Source organism: Neoarius graeffei, chromosome 6 (genome assembly GCF_027579695.1).
Source record: "Neoarius graeffei isolate fNeoGra1 chromosome 6, fNeoGra1.pri, whole genome shotgun sequence".
In the NCBI taxonomy this organism is placed as follows: Eukaryota; Metazoa; Chordata; class Actinopteri; order Siluriformes; family Ariidae; genus Neoarius; species Neoarius graeffei.
The window spans coordinates 6,210,600-6,226,843 of record NC_083574.1 but is presented as its reverse complement, the minus strand read 5'-3'; the positions used below and the strand labels follow the sequence as shown (position 1 = coordinate 6,226,843).

Genomic DNA, 16,244 nt, shown 5'->3' with positions numbered 1-16,244 from the left:
TTCTGGTTCTCGCGATCTTTCCTCATTTGTTCTTCCTGCCTTGTCTACGTTGTCCTGTTCGCCGATCGACCGACCCTCGCCTGTCCACGACCACGACTCTTGTCTCACGATTTAGCTTTGATACTGTTCGTTCCCCACAGTCCTCTGCAATTACATCTGTAAGTACCTGCATCCTGACAAAAGTAATACACTTACAAGAAATATTCTCTGGGATTATATTCTAAAAATCATAACTTTAAATTTATCAATTTACGAGACTCAGAAAAATACTGGAGTTTTTTTTCCCCTTCAAATAACCACAATCGCTTTACTTTGTAAGGCTGATTCAAAATCATCACACTACAGACACCACAGCTGAGTCAAGACTTCTATAAAATGCACTCTTTCCTCCTCAATCATGCAATATAAAATAGACACACACATATATTAGTGCCTACAAACAGAGCTTTTCAATAAATCCTCGATAAATCACTGCACTGTCTCGGGACATTATTGTGAGACCAATAACGAGATACACATCGCAGTTACGATACATATTTATTCCTTTCTTTGACGCCGCATGCCACGTCCCAGAAACAACAACACCATGTTTATGGTATGACTCTGCTGGGTGGAAAGCAGTGAACCAGCGCTTTCACTTTACATCACTACTGTCAAGTTACCATCCAATATCACACCCCGTACGTCAAACAGTTGTCTGGTTACATTTGTGCACCTTCGCAGCACCATTAGGTCTAATTCCCATGCACCTGTTCCTGATTAGAGTGCAATCACAGCGCAGACATGTAAGGACTCTCAGTAATACAGGGACTTTGTGAAGTATACGCTCTGTACCCTGCGTCTGACGTTACCAAGCCTTGTATTCTGGTTTTGACCCCGTTTGTGTTTTTGGACTGTGAGTATTGTATTCCCTCTGATATCCTGTCTGTGCCTCGGTCCACCACTGCCTGTTTTTTGACTCATTTTGGATCTGTTTGCGAGCGTGCTTTCAATAAAACTCGTTTTGTGATTACATCCGTCTATCGCCCTTACATGACACAAACTGTCAACTGTCCAACAAGTTAGTGGACTAATAAAGCTGTTTTAACTAGTTTTATATGAAACTGTCGAACATTTTCCGTAAAATGTTAGTGAATAATCCCTTTCGTTTTTAAAAAAACAGATTAAAAATAAGGCTGGTTTTTATCCAGCGCTATCTCATGGAAATAAAGATACAAATTTCCTTGTCCGGTGGTCAAGTGTTTGAGATGTTGTCTTGTACTTACGATCAGGTTCCCTGTGGTGGTACACAGATGTATGGAATTTGTACGGTCAAGAAAGCAATCAGAAATCTAGTTGATGTATTACTGTCTTCTCTTAAGTATGGAGCTTTGCTCTAAAACCTTAAGAGATTTTCAGCTACATTTCCCAGGAAGCACTGCAGCTGGAAAGCATGTGACTGATGTGTGAGAGAATATTTTTTTCGTCTAAATTTCGGACTTGAATTTCAGAATTTCTCGCACATTTATGCCTTTATAACCTCGAGAATATCCAAGTTTTTTCCTCATAAATTTGTGACTTTAATCTCGGAAATTTGGTGGTTTTTCTTGGAATATTGTCCCCTCCCTTTTTTTCTTTCTTTTTTTTTTTAAACTGGCTTTAATACACCATGTTTTTACCTAATGAAGTTAAAGTTCGAAGGTTCGTCCTAAGAATTGTTTCCACATGGAATCCTAACAGTTCTTTCCCTTTTCCGTAATTACGGTATGTAAGTTAGCTTGCTGACACTATTGTGGAAAATTAGCGAGCTAAATTCCTGAACCAGCTAGTTATTTTACGCTGTGTCTAAAAATGTGGCTAAAAAACCGCAATGATGTCCAACTCTTCTTAAACTGCTCTTTTTTTTTAACTGTCTTACACTTTAGATAAATTTGAAATCTATAAAATGCAAAAACTGTAAATTCAATTCGATGTTTGTGTTGAATTTCAGTCCAGAGTTTCAGAGTCCTGTGCATCATCTGTTCCAATACTTTACTTAATTATAATATTTTTTTACTCTAAACAGTGATCAAGAACGACAAATAGATCGCTCACCAGTGAACCAGACACGCCCCTCCGTTAAGCCGACACTCATGGATGAAGCAGATGCACTCTTTAAAATGCTGTGACCTGGAAAAAAAAAGTCAGTGTGGTTTAGTGATAATGCAGAAATTTCATAGAATCCCTTCATTGAAAATAACGACAGTATGTGGAATATTTTTTTAAATGAATGTAAATTATAAACGTAATCGTGTTCTATAATATGTAATGCATTTTTTTCACCTTTCCCTCATTTTTTTCTGCTATTTATTACATCGTAAAGTCATCTTTTTACTGATAAATATCGCATTAAAAAAAAAGATTCCAGGTTGAGGAACGTTTTCTTTGTCTTTCTATAATCAGAGCTTAGAAACCTATGAGATTTATGAATGGAGGGTAACTCTCAAGAAAGGTCATCTCTCTCATCTCATTATCTCTAGCCGCTTTATCCTTCTACAGGGTCGCAGGCAAGCTGGAGCCTATCCCAGCTGACTACGGGCGAAAGGCGGGGTACACCCTGGACAAGTCGCCAGGTCATCACAGGGCTGACACATAGACACAGACAACCATTCACACTCACATTCACACCTACGCTCAATTTAGAGTCACCAGTTAACCTAACCTGCATGTCTTTGGACTGTGGGGGAAACCGGAGCACCCGGAGGAAACCCACGCGGACACGGGGAGAACATGCAAACTCCACACAGAAAGAAAGGCCCTCGCCGGCCACGGGGCTCGAACCCAGACCTTCTTGCTGTGAGACGACAGCGCTAACCACTACACCACCATGCCGCCCCCAAAATTAAATGTTACACGAAAAAAAGTTTGTATCTGAGCAGGATATTCCATAAGAGAGCACTTTTCAGATGAAAAAAGAAAACATAATGAAGGCTGCTGGGTTTTGGTGCAAAATGAAGAAGTGAGTGTGACAGTCAAAGTGTCCAGAAGAACTGTGGCTGGTTCTGGAAGATGCTCAGTAAAACCTACAGCTCATTTCCGCATAAAACTGCACTCACTGGACCTCAGACTTTTTTTTTTTGAGCAAAGGGTCGTCTCACACCAAATATTGACTTTGTTTCATTTATTATGGCTTACTGCTGTTCATAGTGGGTTTTTTTATGTTGAAACATTCCATTTCAATATTTTTAAGCCATTTTTGCTCGACAGCATTTCTTTACATGTGCATCAGACTCTTGCACGGGCCTGTGTGTGGTGTAATATCATATATATAGTGTAAAAATTGGTCATAACGATACTGTAATAATTCAGTCTTCTCTTTAGACTCCTCAGGTGGTGATGTTGTGAAATTCATCAGCATTGCAAAATCCGAGACCGCAAGCAGAGCAATCTGCTTTAAAAGGCCTGATTTCTCAATCAAGGCTGCTTTAGATTTTTTTTTTTTTTTAAATGACACAATCAGCACAATCACATTTCTACCACTGAGGGTAGAGTCACAGATCCTCTCCCATGGGGCTACGCTGTCTGAAACAAAAGAAAAGAGAAACAAGAAATAAAGAAATGAAGAAACAAAGGAAGGAAAAGAAAAGGCAAAGAAAATAAAAAGGAAGAAACAAAGGAAAAGAACGGAAGAAAAGAGAAACAAAGAAAGAAAAGAAACAATGGAAAAGAAAGAAAGAAACAAAGGAAAAGAACGAAAGAAAGGAAAAGAAAATTAAAAGAAAGGGAAAGAAAGAAGAAACAAAGGAAAAGGGTGAAAGCAAAGAGAAACAAAGACAGAAACAAAGAAAGAAAAGAAACAATGGAAAAGAAAGACAGAAAGAAAATAAAAAGAAACAGAAGAAACACTATAACAAGATGGCGCCGCAAGAGTGGCAGCTAGTTGCAGTAGCTCCGAGCGTGTTTATGTGTTTTGGTATGTTTTTGTACTTTTTTCGTGCTTCTTTCTGCACTAGTCTCAGTCGGAAGTGTGCACCTAGGGATGTACTACTCGCGAGACTGTGCATTTGTATTTTTCTCTTTTTCTTTCTGGGGCTAGTTAAATTGGCATCAGCGGACCCTTTCAGCCACGGCTCCATCGTTTACACTCGGGAGCAGCTGTTAGCACTGCGCAACACCAAGGTACTCCCCGTGGGGATGCAGAGCTGGAATGAAGTGCCGGGAGAAGAAAAGACGGTATAAACCATGCATACCGTCTGTCATCATGGGAAACGTAAGATCTCTCCCTAATAAGATGGATGAGCTAACGGCGCTAACCAGGCTGCAGAGGGAGTACCGGGAGTGTAGCCTTATGTGCGTCACAGAGACTTGGCTGAATGAACTCTCACCTGACTCACACATCACTCTGGACGGATTTCAACTCGTGAGAGCGGACAGGAAAGCCAAGCAGAGCGATAAGAGGAAAGGAGGGGGTATAGCGATGTTTGTGAATGACAGATGGTGTAACCCGGGCAGTGTTGCCAGATTGGGTGGTTTTAAGTGCATTTTGGCGGGTTTTGAACATATTTTAGGCTGGAAAACGTCAGCAGTATCTGGCAACACTGAACCCGGGGCACATCAGGGTAAAGGAGCAGTAAGAACACTGAACTGCTAGCGGTTAGCATTCAGCCATATTACCTCCGAGGGAATTCTCGCACGTTATCGCAATAACTGCGTACATCCCCCCGGTGGCCGATGCTGCTGCAGCCTGTGAGATCTTACATGCTACAGTGTCAAAGCTTCAGACATCGCACCCCCAGTCCCTGCTACTAATCTCCGGTGACTTCAATCATGCTTCCCTGTCCTCCACTCTCCCAACCTTCACTCAGTATGTGAAATGCCACACCAGAGACAATAGAACTTTGGATTTAATGTACGTGAACACGAAGGACGCATATAGTTCATCACCCCTCCCCCCGCTGGGCCGTTCTGACCACAGTCTGGTTCACTTGTCCCCTACATACATACCTATGGTGAATAAACAACCACCCACCAAGAGGTATGTAAGGAGCTGGTCTGAGGAGACCAGTATGGCACTGAGGGACTGCTTTGACACCACGGACTGGGATGTGTTGTGTGAACCTCACGGGGATGACATTGATAGCTTGACAACCTGCATCATGGATTACATTAATTTTTGTGTTGAAAACACTGTGCCAGTCAGGAAGGTACGGTGTTTTCCCAACAATAAACCCTGGGTGACCTCTGAACTAAAAGCCCTATTAAACGAGAAGAGGGTTTTTAAATCTGGCAACAAGGAGGAGATGAGGAGAGTGCAGAGGGAGCTGAAGAGGGGGATAAGGAGAGGCAAGGACAGCTACAGGAGGAAGCTGGAGGAGCGCCTCAAGGGGAGCAACACCAGAGAGGTATGGAGAGGCCTGAAAACCATCTCTGGCCACACAAAGGACAGTGGGAGGGGCCCTGTATCTGGGGGCCAGGACTGGGCAAATGAGTTGAATCTCTTTTTCAACAGATTTGACTGTGCCGCCCCACCCCACCCTCCCCCACTCACCATAGTCGTGACCGGTCTGTGATATCACTCCCCCCCCCCCCCCATAATACCTCTGACACCAACAGCTCCCTCCTCACACCACATCACCCCCCTCCGCTCCCTGCCAGACCAATCCACGCACTCCACCCCCGACCTCACTCTACAGGAGTCACACCTCGGCTACACCCCTCGCCTCTTCATAACAGCTGATCAGGTGTTGAAGGAGCTGAGGAGGATCAAGACGAGGAAAGCTGCTGGCCCTGATGGTATCAACTCCAGACTGCTTAAGGACTGTGCAGATCAGCTCTGTGGGATTCTTCTGTACATTTTCAACCTGAGCCTCAGTCTGGAGAGAGTTCCACTTCTGTGGAAAACATCATGGAGCCCAACCACTTTCGGCCAGCAGCTTTAACGTCTCACCTAATGAAGATCATGGAGAGGATTGTTCTCTCCCACCTCCGACAAGCTGGTGAACAGCGAGGTGGACCCCCTGCAGTTCGCATATCGACCGGGCATTGGTGTGGATGACGCTGTCATTTACCTGCTACACCGGTCACTTTTGCACCTGGAGGGCACTGGGAGCACTGTGAGAATCATGTTCTTTGACTTCTCCAGTGCTTTCAACACAATCCAGCCATCACTGCTTAGGGGGAAGCTGGAGGGAGCTGGTGTCGACTGCCACCTGGCTGCATGGATCATCGACTACCTCATTAACAGACCGCAGTATGTGAGGCTCCACGACTGTGTGTCTGATGTGGTAGTCTGCAGCACAGGGGCTCCACAGGGTACAGTGCTCTCTCCTTTCCTCTTTACACTTTACACATCTGACTTCAGCTATAACACAGACAGCTGCCACCTCCAGAAGTTCTCTGATGATACAGCCATCGTTGGACGTGTGTCAGAGAGGGACAATCTGGAGTACAGAGAGGTCATCACCAACTTTGTCGCCTGGTGAGAACTGAACCACCTGCGCATCAACGCCACCAAGACAAAGGAGGTGGTGATCAATTTCAGAAGGACGGTTTCCCAAATTGCACCAGTGAACATCCAGGGTTTGGACATTGAGATCGTGGAGGAGTACAAATACCTGGGTGTTCACCTTAACAACAAACTGGACTGGACTAACAACACAGATGTCCTGTACAAGAAGGGCCAAAGTCGTCTCCACCTCTTGAGAAGACTGAGATCTTTTGGTGTGTGCAGGACACTGCTTAGGACTTCTTATGACTCTGTGGTAGCATCAGCGATTTTCTACGCTGTGGTCTGCTGGGGCTGTGGAAGTTCAGAGAGGGACAGGAAGAAACTTAATAAACTGGTCAGAAGGGCTGGCTCAGTCTTGGACTGTCCTCTGGACTCCATTGAGGTGGTGGGTGAGAGGAGGACGTTAGCCAAGCTGACCTCAATCATGGATAACCCCTCTCACCCCCTACATGAGGCTGTGGGGGCTTTAAGCAGCTCTTTTAGTAGTAGACCGCTACACCCACGGTGTAAGAAGAGGAGATACCCCACAGGTCATTCATACCTGCTGCTGTCAGACTGTATAACACTTACAACTTGTAACGTAGCATCAATAACCTGTTTGTGGTTATATTTGCACTACTTCACCACTACTACCTCTGCCATCTCTCATCGATGCAATTATTATGTGCAATAATATAGGCCTTAAACTATTTTTATGCATACTTATATTTATATAAATATTATTTATGTATATGTGCGTGTATATATACAGAGTCTACCTGTAATATGCAATTTTTCCGAGCCTCTCAATAAGGCAATTTTTTTCTAGACTTTTTCACGGTAGATAATGCAAATAGCCCTCTGTATTTAATCCTTCGTTTGTCTAATTTTTATTTCAGTTTTATTTGTTATCTGTTTGACTTTTTCTTGCTACTGTAACACATGAATTTCCCCGATGTGGGATGAATAAAGTGAATCTAATCTAATCTAATCTAATCTGAAACAAAGGAAAAGAACAAAAGAAAAGAGAAAACAAGAAATAAAGAAAGCAACAAAGAAAGGAAGAAGAAAGTAAGGAAAATGAAAGAAAGAAGAAACAAAGGAAAAGAAGGAAAGGATAAGAAAAGACAAAGAAAATAAAAAGAAACAAAGGGAAACAAAAGAGAAGCAAGAAATAAAGAAATAATGAAAAAGAAACAAAGGAAGGAAGGAAGGAAAGAGAAGAAAGGAAAAGAAGACAAAGAAAATAAAAGAGAGGAAACAAAGGAAGAAGAAAGTAAGGAAAATGAAAGAAAGAAGAAACAGGAAAAGAAAGAAAGGATAAGAAAAGACAAAAAACAAAAAGAAACAAATGGAAAGAAAAGGAGAGAAAAGAGAAACAAGAAATGAAGAAACAAAAAAAGAAAAAACAAAGGAAGAAGAAAGTAAGGAAAATGAAAGAAAGAAGAAACAAAGGAAAAGAAAGGATAAGAAAAGACAAAAAAATAAAAAGAAGAAAGGAGAGAATAGAGAAACAAGAAACAAAGAAAAGAAAAACAAAGGAAGAAGTAAGGAGAAAGAAAGAAACGAAGGAAGAAGAAATAAAAAGAAACAAAGGAAAAGAGAGAAAAGAGAAAGAAATAAGAAAAAGGACAATAAAAAGAAAGAGAAAAGAAAATACACATTCAATCAAGGTGAAATATTCGTGCTGAAATAATTACAGGGGAGATGAAGTGAATTTGCCGGGTCCTCAGTGGAAAGTTTGCTTTTGTTTTTCAAATTATTTTTCTTTGCAGATAATTAATGTAATAATATAGAATATAAAAGAGGAACTTTAACGTGTGTAGTGTCACGTTTTCCGTTTTGTTCCGTCTTTTCATCTGTTTTTTTTCTTTTAAAGCTGTTTTTCCTTTTATTGCGTTTTCAGTTGTCGTCCCAGATTCTCATCAGCGCGTGTCTAAGATTTCTGTTCATTTCCAAAAACAGCAGTCGATGGAGCAGCTTCTGTGTCTCTTATCTCTAGCTGCAGAACAAAATTCCAGGTTTTTTTTTTTTTTCAGATCATGATAATTAATTAGTGCATATTAATTCAGATTGGTCGTGTATGAAATGGCCAGCTCTATCCGGGAAGTCAGACAAAATACATTTATTTACAGAAAAAAGAACAAGATTAATACACATCACTGAGAGTTTCTGTTCTGTGTTGCATTTCAGCAGTGGAACACTGACAAAGAAAGATTTCCAATTCAACATTACAGTTGGGGTCAGAAGTTTACATTCAGTGACGTGAATGTCATCTTGGATATGAATGTCATGGCAATATTTGCGCTTTCAGTAATTCCTTTGAACTGTTCTTTTTCTGTGGCAGAATGACTGTACAGCATACAGCTTTAATTTAAAAACAACAACACAACACTAGAATTTGGTGCACAAGTTTTAATTTTCTTTGGGTTTTCTGAAATCAACACAGGGTCAAAATTATACATACAGGGTCAAAAACTGACACACGCTCACTTAGATTATTAATTCAGAGGTGCTGAAACTTCCAAAATGTCTCTTATCTTGCCAAGGCCGAGGTCTCTTAACTTCCTGTTTGTGATCATGATTGACTACAGCTGGTAGCTTCATAAAAAGGGTTTGTTTACAGCACTCATTGGATTGACCAACACATAATAAAATGGGAAAGTCCAAGGAGCTCAGTGCAGATCTGAGAAAGAGGATCGCAGACACTGCAAAAAAATTGAAAACTGAATTTGAGGAGAAAATGACTTAATACTAGTGAAATGATCTTGCTGCATTGACAGATATTTTTACTTGATAAGACATCTTAGAATAAGTTGGTTGCAATCTAGAACTAGGTTTAATAATCTCAGAATTGGTGTCTTGTATTCTTCTAATAGGAAATGTTAGATCGTTTCAACTATTTTCAAGATATTTTCACTTGCTAAGATATCATTTTTTGCAGTGGATGTACACAACTCTGGAATGTCTCTTGGAGCCATTTCTACTGTAAACAACTGCAAATTCCAAGATCAGTTCAAACAATTGTATTCAAGTTATTGTGAGGTGTAGTCACTTTGCCAAGCCACTTTGCTTCAAGAAAACCCAAACTGTCACCCTCAGCTGAAAGGAAATTGGTTTGGATGGTCAGAAACAACCTGGGAACCACCATGGCACAGCCCTGCCATGAACTGGAAGCTGATGGATCACTGTCTACAGTTCAGACCACCATTGTTAGGGTTTTTTTTCCATCTCTGGCCCTCACCATCTCGAGATCAGTCCCCTCGTGTCACCCAGACGTCTGGGGGTGAGTCGCAGAAAAAAGAAAGGAACCCCACAATCCAGTTCGCAATCTTTATTCGCAAGTCCCCCCAATGCAACGAGAGAATACAGGGATTTTATATGTGTCTTATCTGTGTGGATGAAATGACATCACTGTTTGATATCTGTCTATGTGTGTGTGTGTGTCTGTGTGGATATGCAGCTATGCTATGTGTGTGTGTGTGTGTGTGTGTGTGTGTGTTATGTGTGTGCGTCGTAGGATGTCAGACTATGACAACAGTGACTAGGTCAGTAAACCTTGGACTGAGCAAAACACATCTTAATAAGCAATATATTTCATATTAGCAGATGTTCTAACAGATATCAACATAGGCGCCAACTTCATGTCAACATTGGGGGGGTCAGAATTATGTTCTTGCACCGTGACGTCATGATGTCGGCAGTGTATGTAGTTGAATATCAAAGACTCAGTTGTAAGTCATTTTCATTCATTACTATTCACCATTGCAAGTGGGAAGCGCCCATTTTAACGATAACTTATTATGATGCATTAAAAAATCTCACGACTTTAAACATTGTATGAAACACAATTTATTCAATAAACAAATTTAGTTTCATGCAATTTTCTTTGAGATGAATTCGGCAGACAACTGTACATGAATGTAGTTTCTGTTAAGAGTTAATGGATATGACAAAGTTAATTTTAATCTTACTTACAAACTTTAACAACACATCTCTTTCATGGCGACGGAAATTAACAAGTAGGCAGTGAGAAAATCATATTCATGAACATGAGAAAATCATATTCACCCTAATAGCCCATCAGCCCTAAAACTTCGCAAAAACATCACTCCTTCTGTCACAAGCGCTGAACTCATTGGTAATTTTTTTCAAATCAATGTGGTCTGTATGTTCCTTGTGTGTGTAAAGAACAGCCAAGTAATTCAGTCTCGGAGCAGTCATGGTGCTCCGCAGGTAGGTCTTAAGTCTGCGCAAAGCACTAAAGGACGTGTAAATTTTGCGTAGTGCAACCTGTCAATCACTCACTGCCAACCATTGGAATATTGCAAGTGGAAAAGGGGGCGGGTCATGTCCGATCATAACATTTTAGGTGACGTTTCTATAGATTACTTATTTTGCATTCAAAGCTAGGCTATTATTTGTTTAGGTGGTTTCAATCGTCAGTTAACATGAGTTCATCTGTACTGTTTACTACTTTTTTCATTATTGGGGTGTTTTTGCCCCCCCAACTTTATCTTTGGGGGGTCAAAAAGGTCCGTGCCCCCCGCAGATGGCGCCAGTGGATATCAACATTTACGCACAACCTTAGGTCAGAGATAGAATGTTCCAAAAGATATCAGTATTACGTCTCGAGCAATGTGTCTAGCTTAGACAGAAGGTCACACAGTAACTTGGTCAAGTTACACAGAATTCAATGCCTTCTAGCTGAAATAGTAAAATAGAACAGAACAGAACAATATTAAAAATAAATCCTTACAATTTTGTCACAAAATAAATTACTGCCTTCTTGGTCAAGAATAAATACTTACAATTATTTATCCTTACAAAGGAATAAAACCTTACAACCATGGACTAAGAGACTGCTATCCAAGAAATAACCCCCCGCTCCAAAATTGACACCTTCAAGCTTAACTAAAGTTTGAAGCTGACCACACGGACAAAGAAAAAAGCCTTCTGGAGGATAGCTGTATGGTCAGATGAGACAAAGATTGAGTTGTTTGGCCACAATGACCACCATGTACAGAGGGACGCTGTACCAGCTGGTGGTGGTGGTAGGATCATCATGCTCTGGGGCTGTTTTGCTGCCAGTGGAACTGGTTCATTGCACAAAGTGGATGGAATAATGAAGGAGTAGGACGACCTCAGAATTCTTCAGCATAAACCATCAGAAACTTGAACACGATTTGGGAGTTACAACAGGACAATGAACCCAAACACGCATCAGAGCTGGTTGTGGAGGATAAAGCAGGCTAACATTAAGCTTAAAACAAGTCCTGACTTCAACCCTGTTGAAAATATATGGGCCGTGCTTATAAGTCAAGTCCATGCCAAGAAAAAAAAAAACTAATTTACCAATTCTACCATGAAGAGTCGTAAAATATCCAACCAGAATTCTGCCAGAAGCTTGTTCATGGTAAACAAAAATATTTGGTCAAGGTGAATCTTGTGAAGAGACATTTAACCCAAATATTAGGCGTGCTGTATGTATAATTTTGACCCTGTGTTGATTTCAAAAAACCCAAAGAAAATTAAAACTTGTGCACCAAATTCTATGTTGGTGTTTTTTTTTTAATTAAAGCTGTACGCTGTACAATCATTCTGCCACAGAAAAAGAACAGTCCAAGGAAATTCCTGAAAGCGCAAATATTGCCATGACATTCAAATCCAGGATGACATTCATGTCACTGTATGTAAACTTCTGACCACAACTGTACATTCAATATTTTCTCATAAATCTTGTTCGTGGTGAACAGGAGAACGTCACGCGATGCTTTTCTGAACAGTTCAACTTAGTTCAACTTCCGAAGCACTGCAGTGTGATGAGCAAAACAATAATAACAATCTGCTCGCGGCAGCACATTTTAAAAATGCGATTCCTCTACGTTTGCTTTTTATCCAAATTGCCTGTGTGCGCTTGTGCTGAGGATCAAAAATAATGCGGTCAAAATATTACCCTCAAGTCATATCTGAAAATAGGAAGAGGCATCGAGCACCGTCGACTCATTTCAGATGGAGCCTCATCCTGTCGTCAAGCTTAACTTTACATCCAAATTTAATTAAAAAGTGTTGCTTTATGCATGACGTCCACTCAGATACGCATTAAAATGTTCCTCAAAGATTCGACACGCTGCATATACCGTACATACAGCGTTCATTCAGTTCAGCAGCGTGTGTGTATGTGCGTGTATGTAAGAGAGAGAGAGAGAGAGAGGGGAAAAAAAAGACCAGAAGGGTGCTGATGAAACAAGCAGATTGACCGTTATCCTTATTTTTAAATCTGTGGGATTGTGACAGAAAGGTTTTTAATAGGTTTGGTGGCTACTGCTGGCTTCCTTCCTCCTGCTAGATTGCAACAGTGGGCCAAAGCCCCTCAGTAACCCACAGAAACGTCGCACTGATCCCATTTCAGGACGGCTTTCACTCAGACATCTGTTACGTGTCATGGAAATATTTCAATTCAGGAATAAAACCCACAGGAGTATGCGGTTTAAAAAAATAAAAAATAAAAAAATTACCGATTTGTCACTCTAAAGTTTAGTATTTTCCCATTACAGCATGTCCTGAAGTATTTAGTCTTCTTTAATACTCTACCACGGTATTTATTTATTTATTTAAAAACGACAATGCTTTTTTAAATCCATTTATACACTGCACCCCTACTATAACGAACTCGTTATACAGAAAAGTTCGTAATAGTGAAATGCAGCCTTGTGGTACTCGAGTCCGACTCGTGCACTACTTGTAAGGACTCGTGACTTGACTTGGACTTGAGCACTGATGACTCAGACTCTGATTTTTCTTTATTTTTTGTAACGTGCCATAATAATTTGGCATAAGATATTTACCGTATATCTACTTTAACTTTTGTACTAATTTCACCTTGGCGCTAGCCTGGGAAATCCCATGCTGCTTTGCACAATCGTTCCGATCTGAAAAGACAGCATGGAAACTATGGTCTAAAGGCTAGCCTGAGTTAGGGAGCCAATCAGAGAGTGGGGAGGGGTGGAAAGACGGTGACACGTACTACTCGACAAACGGAAGCTTGTAGTTTATTTGGGACTGTTTACGGATCACATTTAACATGGCGGCGAGCGATACGAACCAAACTTTTGATCAAGCTTTAGACACTGTTCTGAATAGTTTAGAGCAAAAGTTTGTTTTAAAAAAAAGAACAGCGTTTGGCGTTACAGTCTTTCTTTGCCTCTTCGTCGCTCTAACTACGTCACCGGGTACAACTGCCATGATTGGCCATGGGCTACGTATACGCCAAATGATAGACATTCGCAACGTCCAATAAACGGCCGTTGACAATCGTAAACCACACCTCCCCTACGAGAAATTCAATAGGCGGATTCCAGACCATATTTCACTTGTGATATGGTCTGGTGTTAACCAGACTACCTTGGCGCATGCATCAGATAGATTCTCGGGTGCGCTCCGGACAGCGCGCGTGCCAAGTGGACTCTTGCACGCGCTATAAATGACTCACACCTGCACAGGATTAAGGCGCAATCAGAGCGCCGATATATAAAAGCTGTGAAAACGCACTTACTTTGCGAAGTATTGAGTTGCATTGCTGACACATTACCGAGACTTGTTTGGGTTCCTGATCCCTGTTTCTCGTCTTTGATTCTGCCGAGTCTACGATAGCCTGTTTGTGTCTCGCTCGACCTATCGCCCGTTTCACCGTTTTACGATTTTGCCTGCCGTTCTGGATTGTTTACCGTCTTCACTTGTATTAATAAACACACCTTCTGCACTTACATCTGTCTCGCAACCATCTCTGACAGAATACTTCACACTCGCTGATAAAGAGAAGCACATTCACCTGTTCATACGCCATGTTCAGGAACAAGCTAATGCTAATGGCGCTGAAACAGACACTGTCAAATGGTGCGGTTGGAGTTTTGTTCTCGGACTCAACTCAAAATTTTTTTTAATGACTTGGACTTGAACACTGGGGACTCGAGACTGGACTCGGGGTTTAGTGACTCGACTACAACACTGCTGAAATGGACCCACTTGCCACACCAAACACTCATGTTATATGTGGAATTTTCAGCACATTCTCCTGATCATGAATTTCTCCTTCCGAGTCACTATCGCAGCTCACTGACTAAGGCTACATCCACACGACAACGGCAACGAGATTTTTTTTTAGCGGGTAAAAAAAATATCACGTCCACATGGGCAACGGATCAGTAAAATATCAGGTACATATGGCAACACAACGCTTGCTGAAAACGATGAAATATACATGCCACACCTCTACGTGCGCTGTAAGACAGTCCCATCAGAGACACCAGAACAATAGAAGAAGTAGGACGCATGCGCACAAACCCCTTCTTCTACCCGGCGTGAAGCACTCACAGGAACAAGCACACAACAACAAGAAGAAGATGGCTGCGACTACGTGAGGAAAAACCAACTCTCTTGTCTGGACCGATGACGAGGTGGAGTTACTCCTGCGAGTGACTCTGAACTATAAAACCTCTAAATATCAGGAGAATGTGGACTGGGAGACATGCCAAACCAAGTACGGAGATATTACGCTCGCCTTTCGGCAGCAGAGAGCAGCGAGAGTGCTGCTTGTTCTAGTCATGTGGTTGTGACGTCATCGTAAACAAATCCGTTCTACTCATCCAGACGACTTCGCAACGGCGCCGTTGCCAGATTTTTCCACTCTGGAAACCGTTCTCAAAAAATATCGTTTTGGGGCACCCAAAACGCCGGTGCCGTGTGGACGCCAGGCCGAAACGATAAACAATTTTATCAGATTCATCTGAATTCGTTGCCGTGTGGACAGGGCCGGAGTTAAAGGATCACGAACGGAGGCGATGATTTCTTCGTCTGTTATGGAAATGACAGAGGTTACCGCTGTATTGTATCGTACGGTATCAATGTTCGCCCACTGACTCGCTACGTTTTCTAAATTTTCCCCATTCAGTTCATCCATGTGTTACAAATCACCAATGATGTCATTTATGTCACGCTGCGGGGCTGGGCGGGGCAGGGGGTATAAAAACACCACTGGGGCGCTTTAACTAGGTGTTAAGTTTAGCGGTATCAGCAGTCATTTTGTCCTTTTATTAATCCTTTGATCACTGTTATTGATAATTGTTCGTGATCGACACCTAAGCGAGACTCTTTAAGCCTTTGTTTTATGGTGTTAACACATACGGTATTGTTAACTTGACTACACACTTGATTGCTTATAGTTTGACTCTGGGGGGAAGAGGAACACATGACTAAGTGATTTTGAAGACACCAACTCATTGTCACTAAAAGGAAGGACACGAACTTAGTTTGTTATGTGTAAAAGTTTGTAGCAGAAGAGTTCGTTATAGCGGTTTTGCAATGTATTTATATTTAATCTTGCGGAACGTCCGTGAAACCTCTTATTACGGTATAGCAGCTATAAACCGACAGTTTATGTGTTTTTATTTATTTATTTATTTATTTATTTATCTATCTTCCGTTCAATACTGCCCAGTTTTGCACAGTTTTCTTATTTTCATTCATCACAATTCTTGTTTTTAGCGCTATTAATGCATATTCACCTGTACAAAGCGCACACAGACTTTTTTTTTTTAATTGTTACATTTTTAACTGTATATTGTATAGCCGATCTGTTCTTGGGATCTTATTTTTATTCTATTTTATGTTGTACAGTGTCTCTATTTTTTTTCTTTTTGCATGTCTGATAACTTACTGTTGTAACAATAATTTCCCAGCTTGGGATCAGTAAAGTCTATCTATCTATCTATCTATCTATCTATCTATCTTTTTTTTTAAA

General features: G+C 41.2%; 1 protein-coding gene across 1 annotated transcript in view; it reads right to left on the bottom strand.

Annotated features, from left to right (window-relative positions):
- Positions 1–16,244, bottom strand: part of dusp22a (dual specificity phosphatase 22a) — a 76,589-nt gene that overhangs the window by 33,482 nt on the left and 26,863 nt on the right. Inside the window, exon 5 of the mRNA XM_060923227.1 lies at positions 2,074–2,148. Coding sequence (XP_060779210.1) covers positions 2,074–2,148 — 75 coding nt within the window. The remainder of the gene's footprint in view (positions 1–2,073; positions 2,149–16,244) is intronic.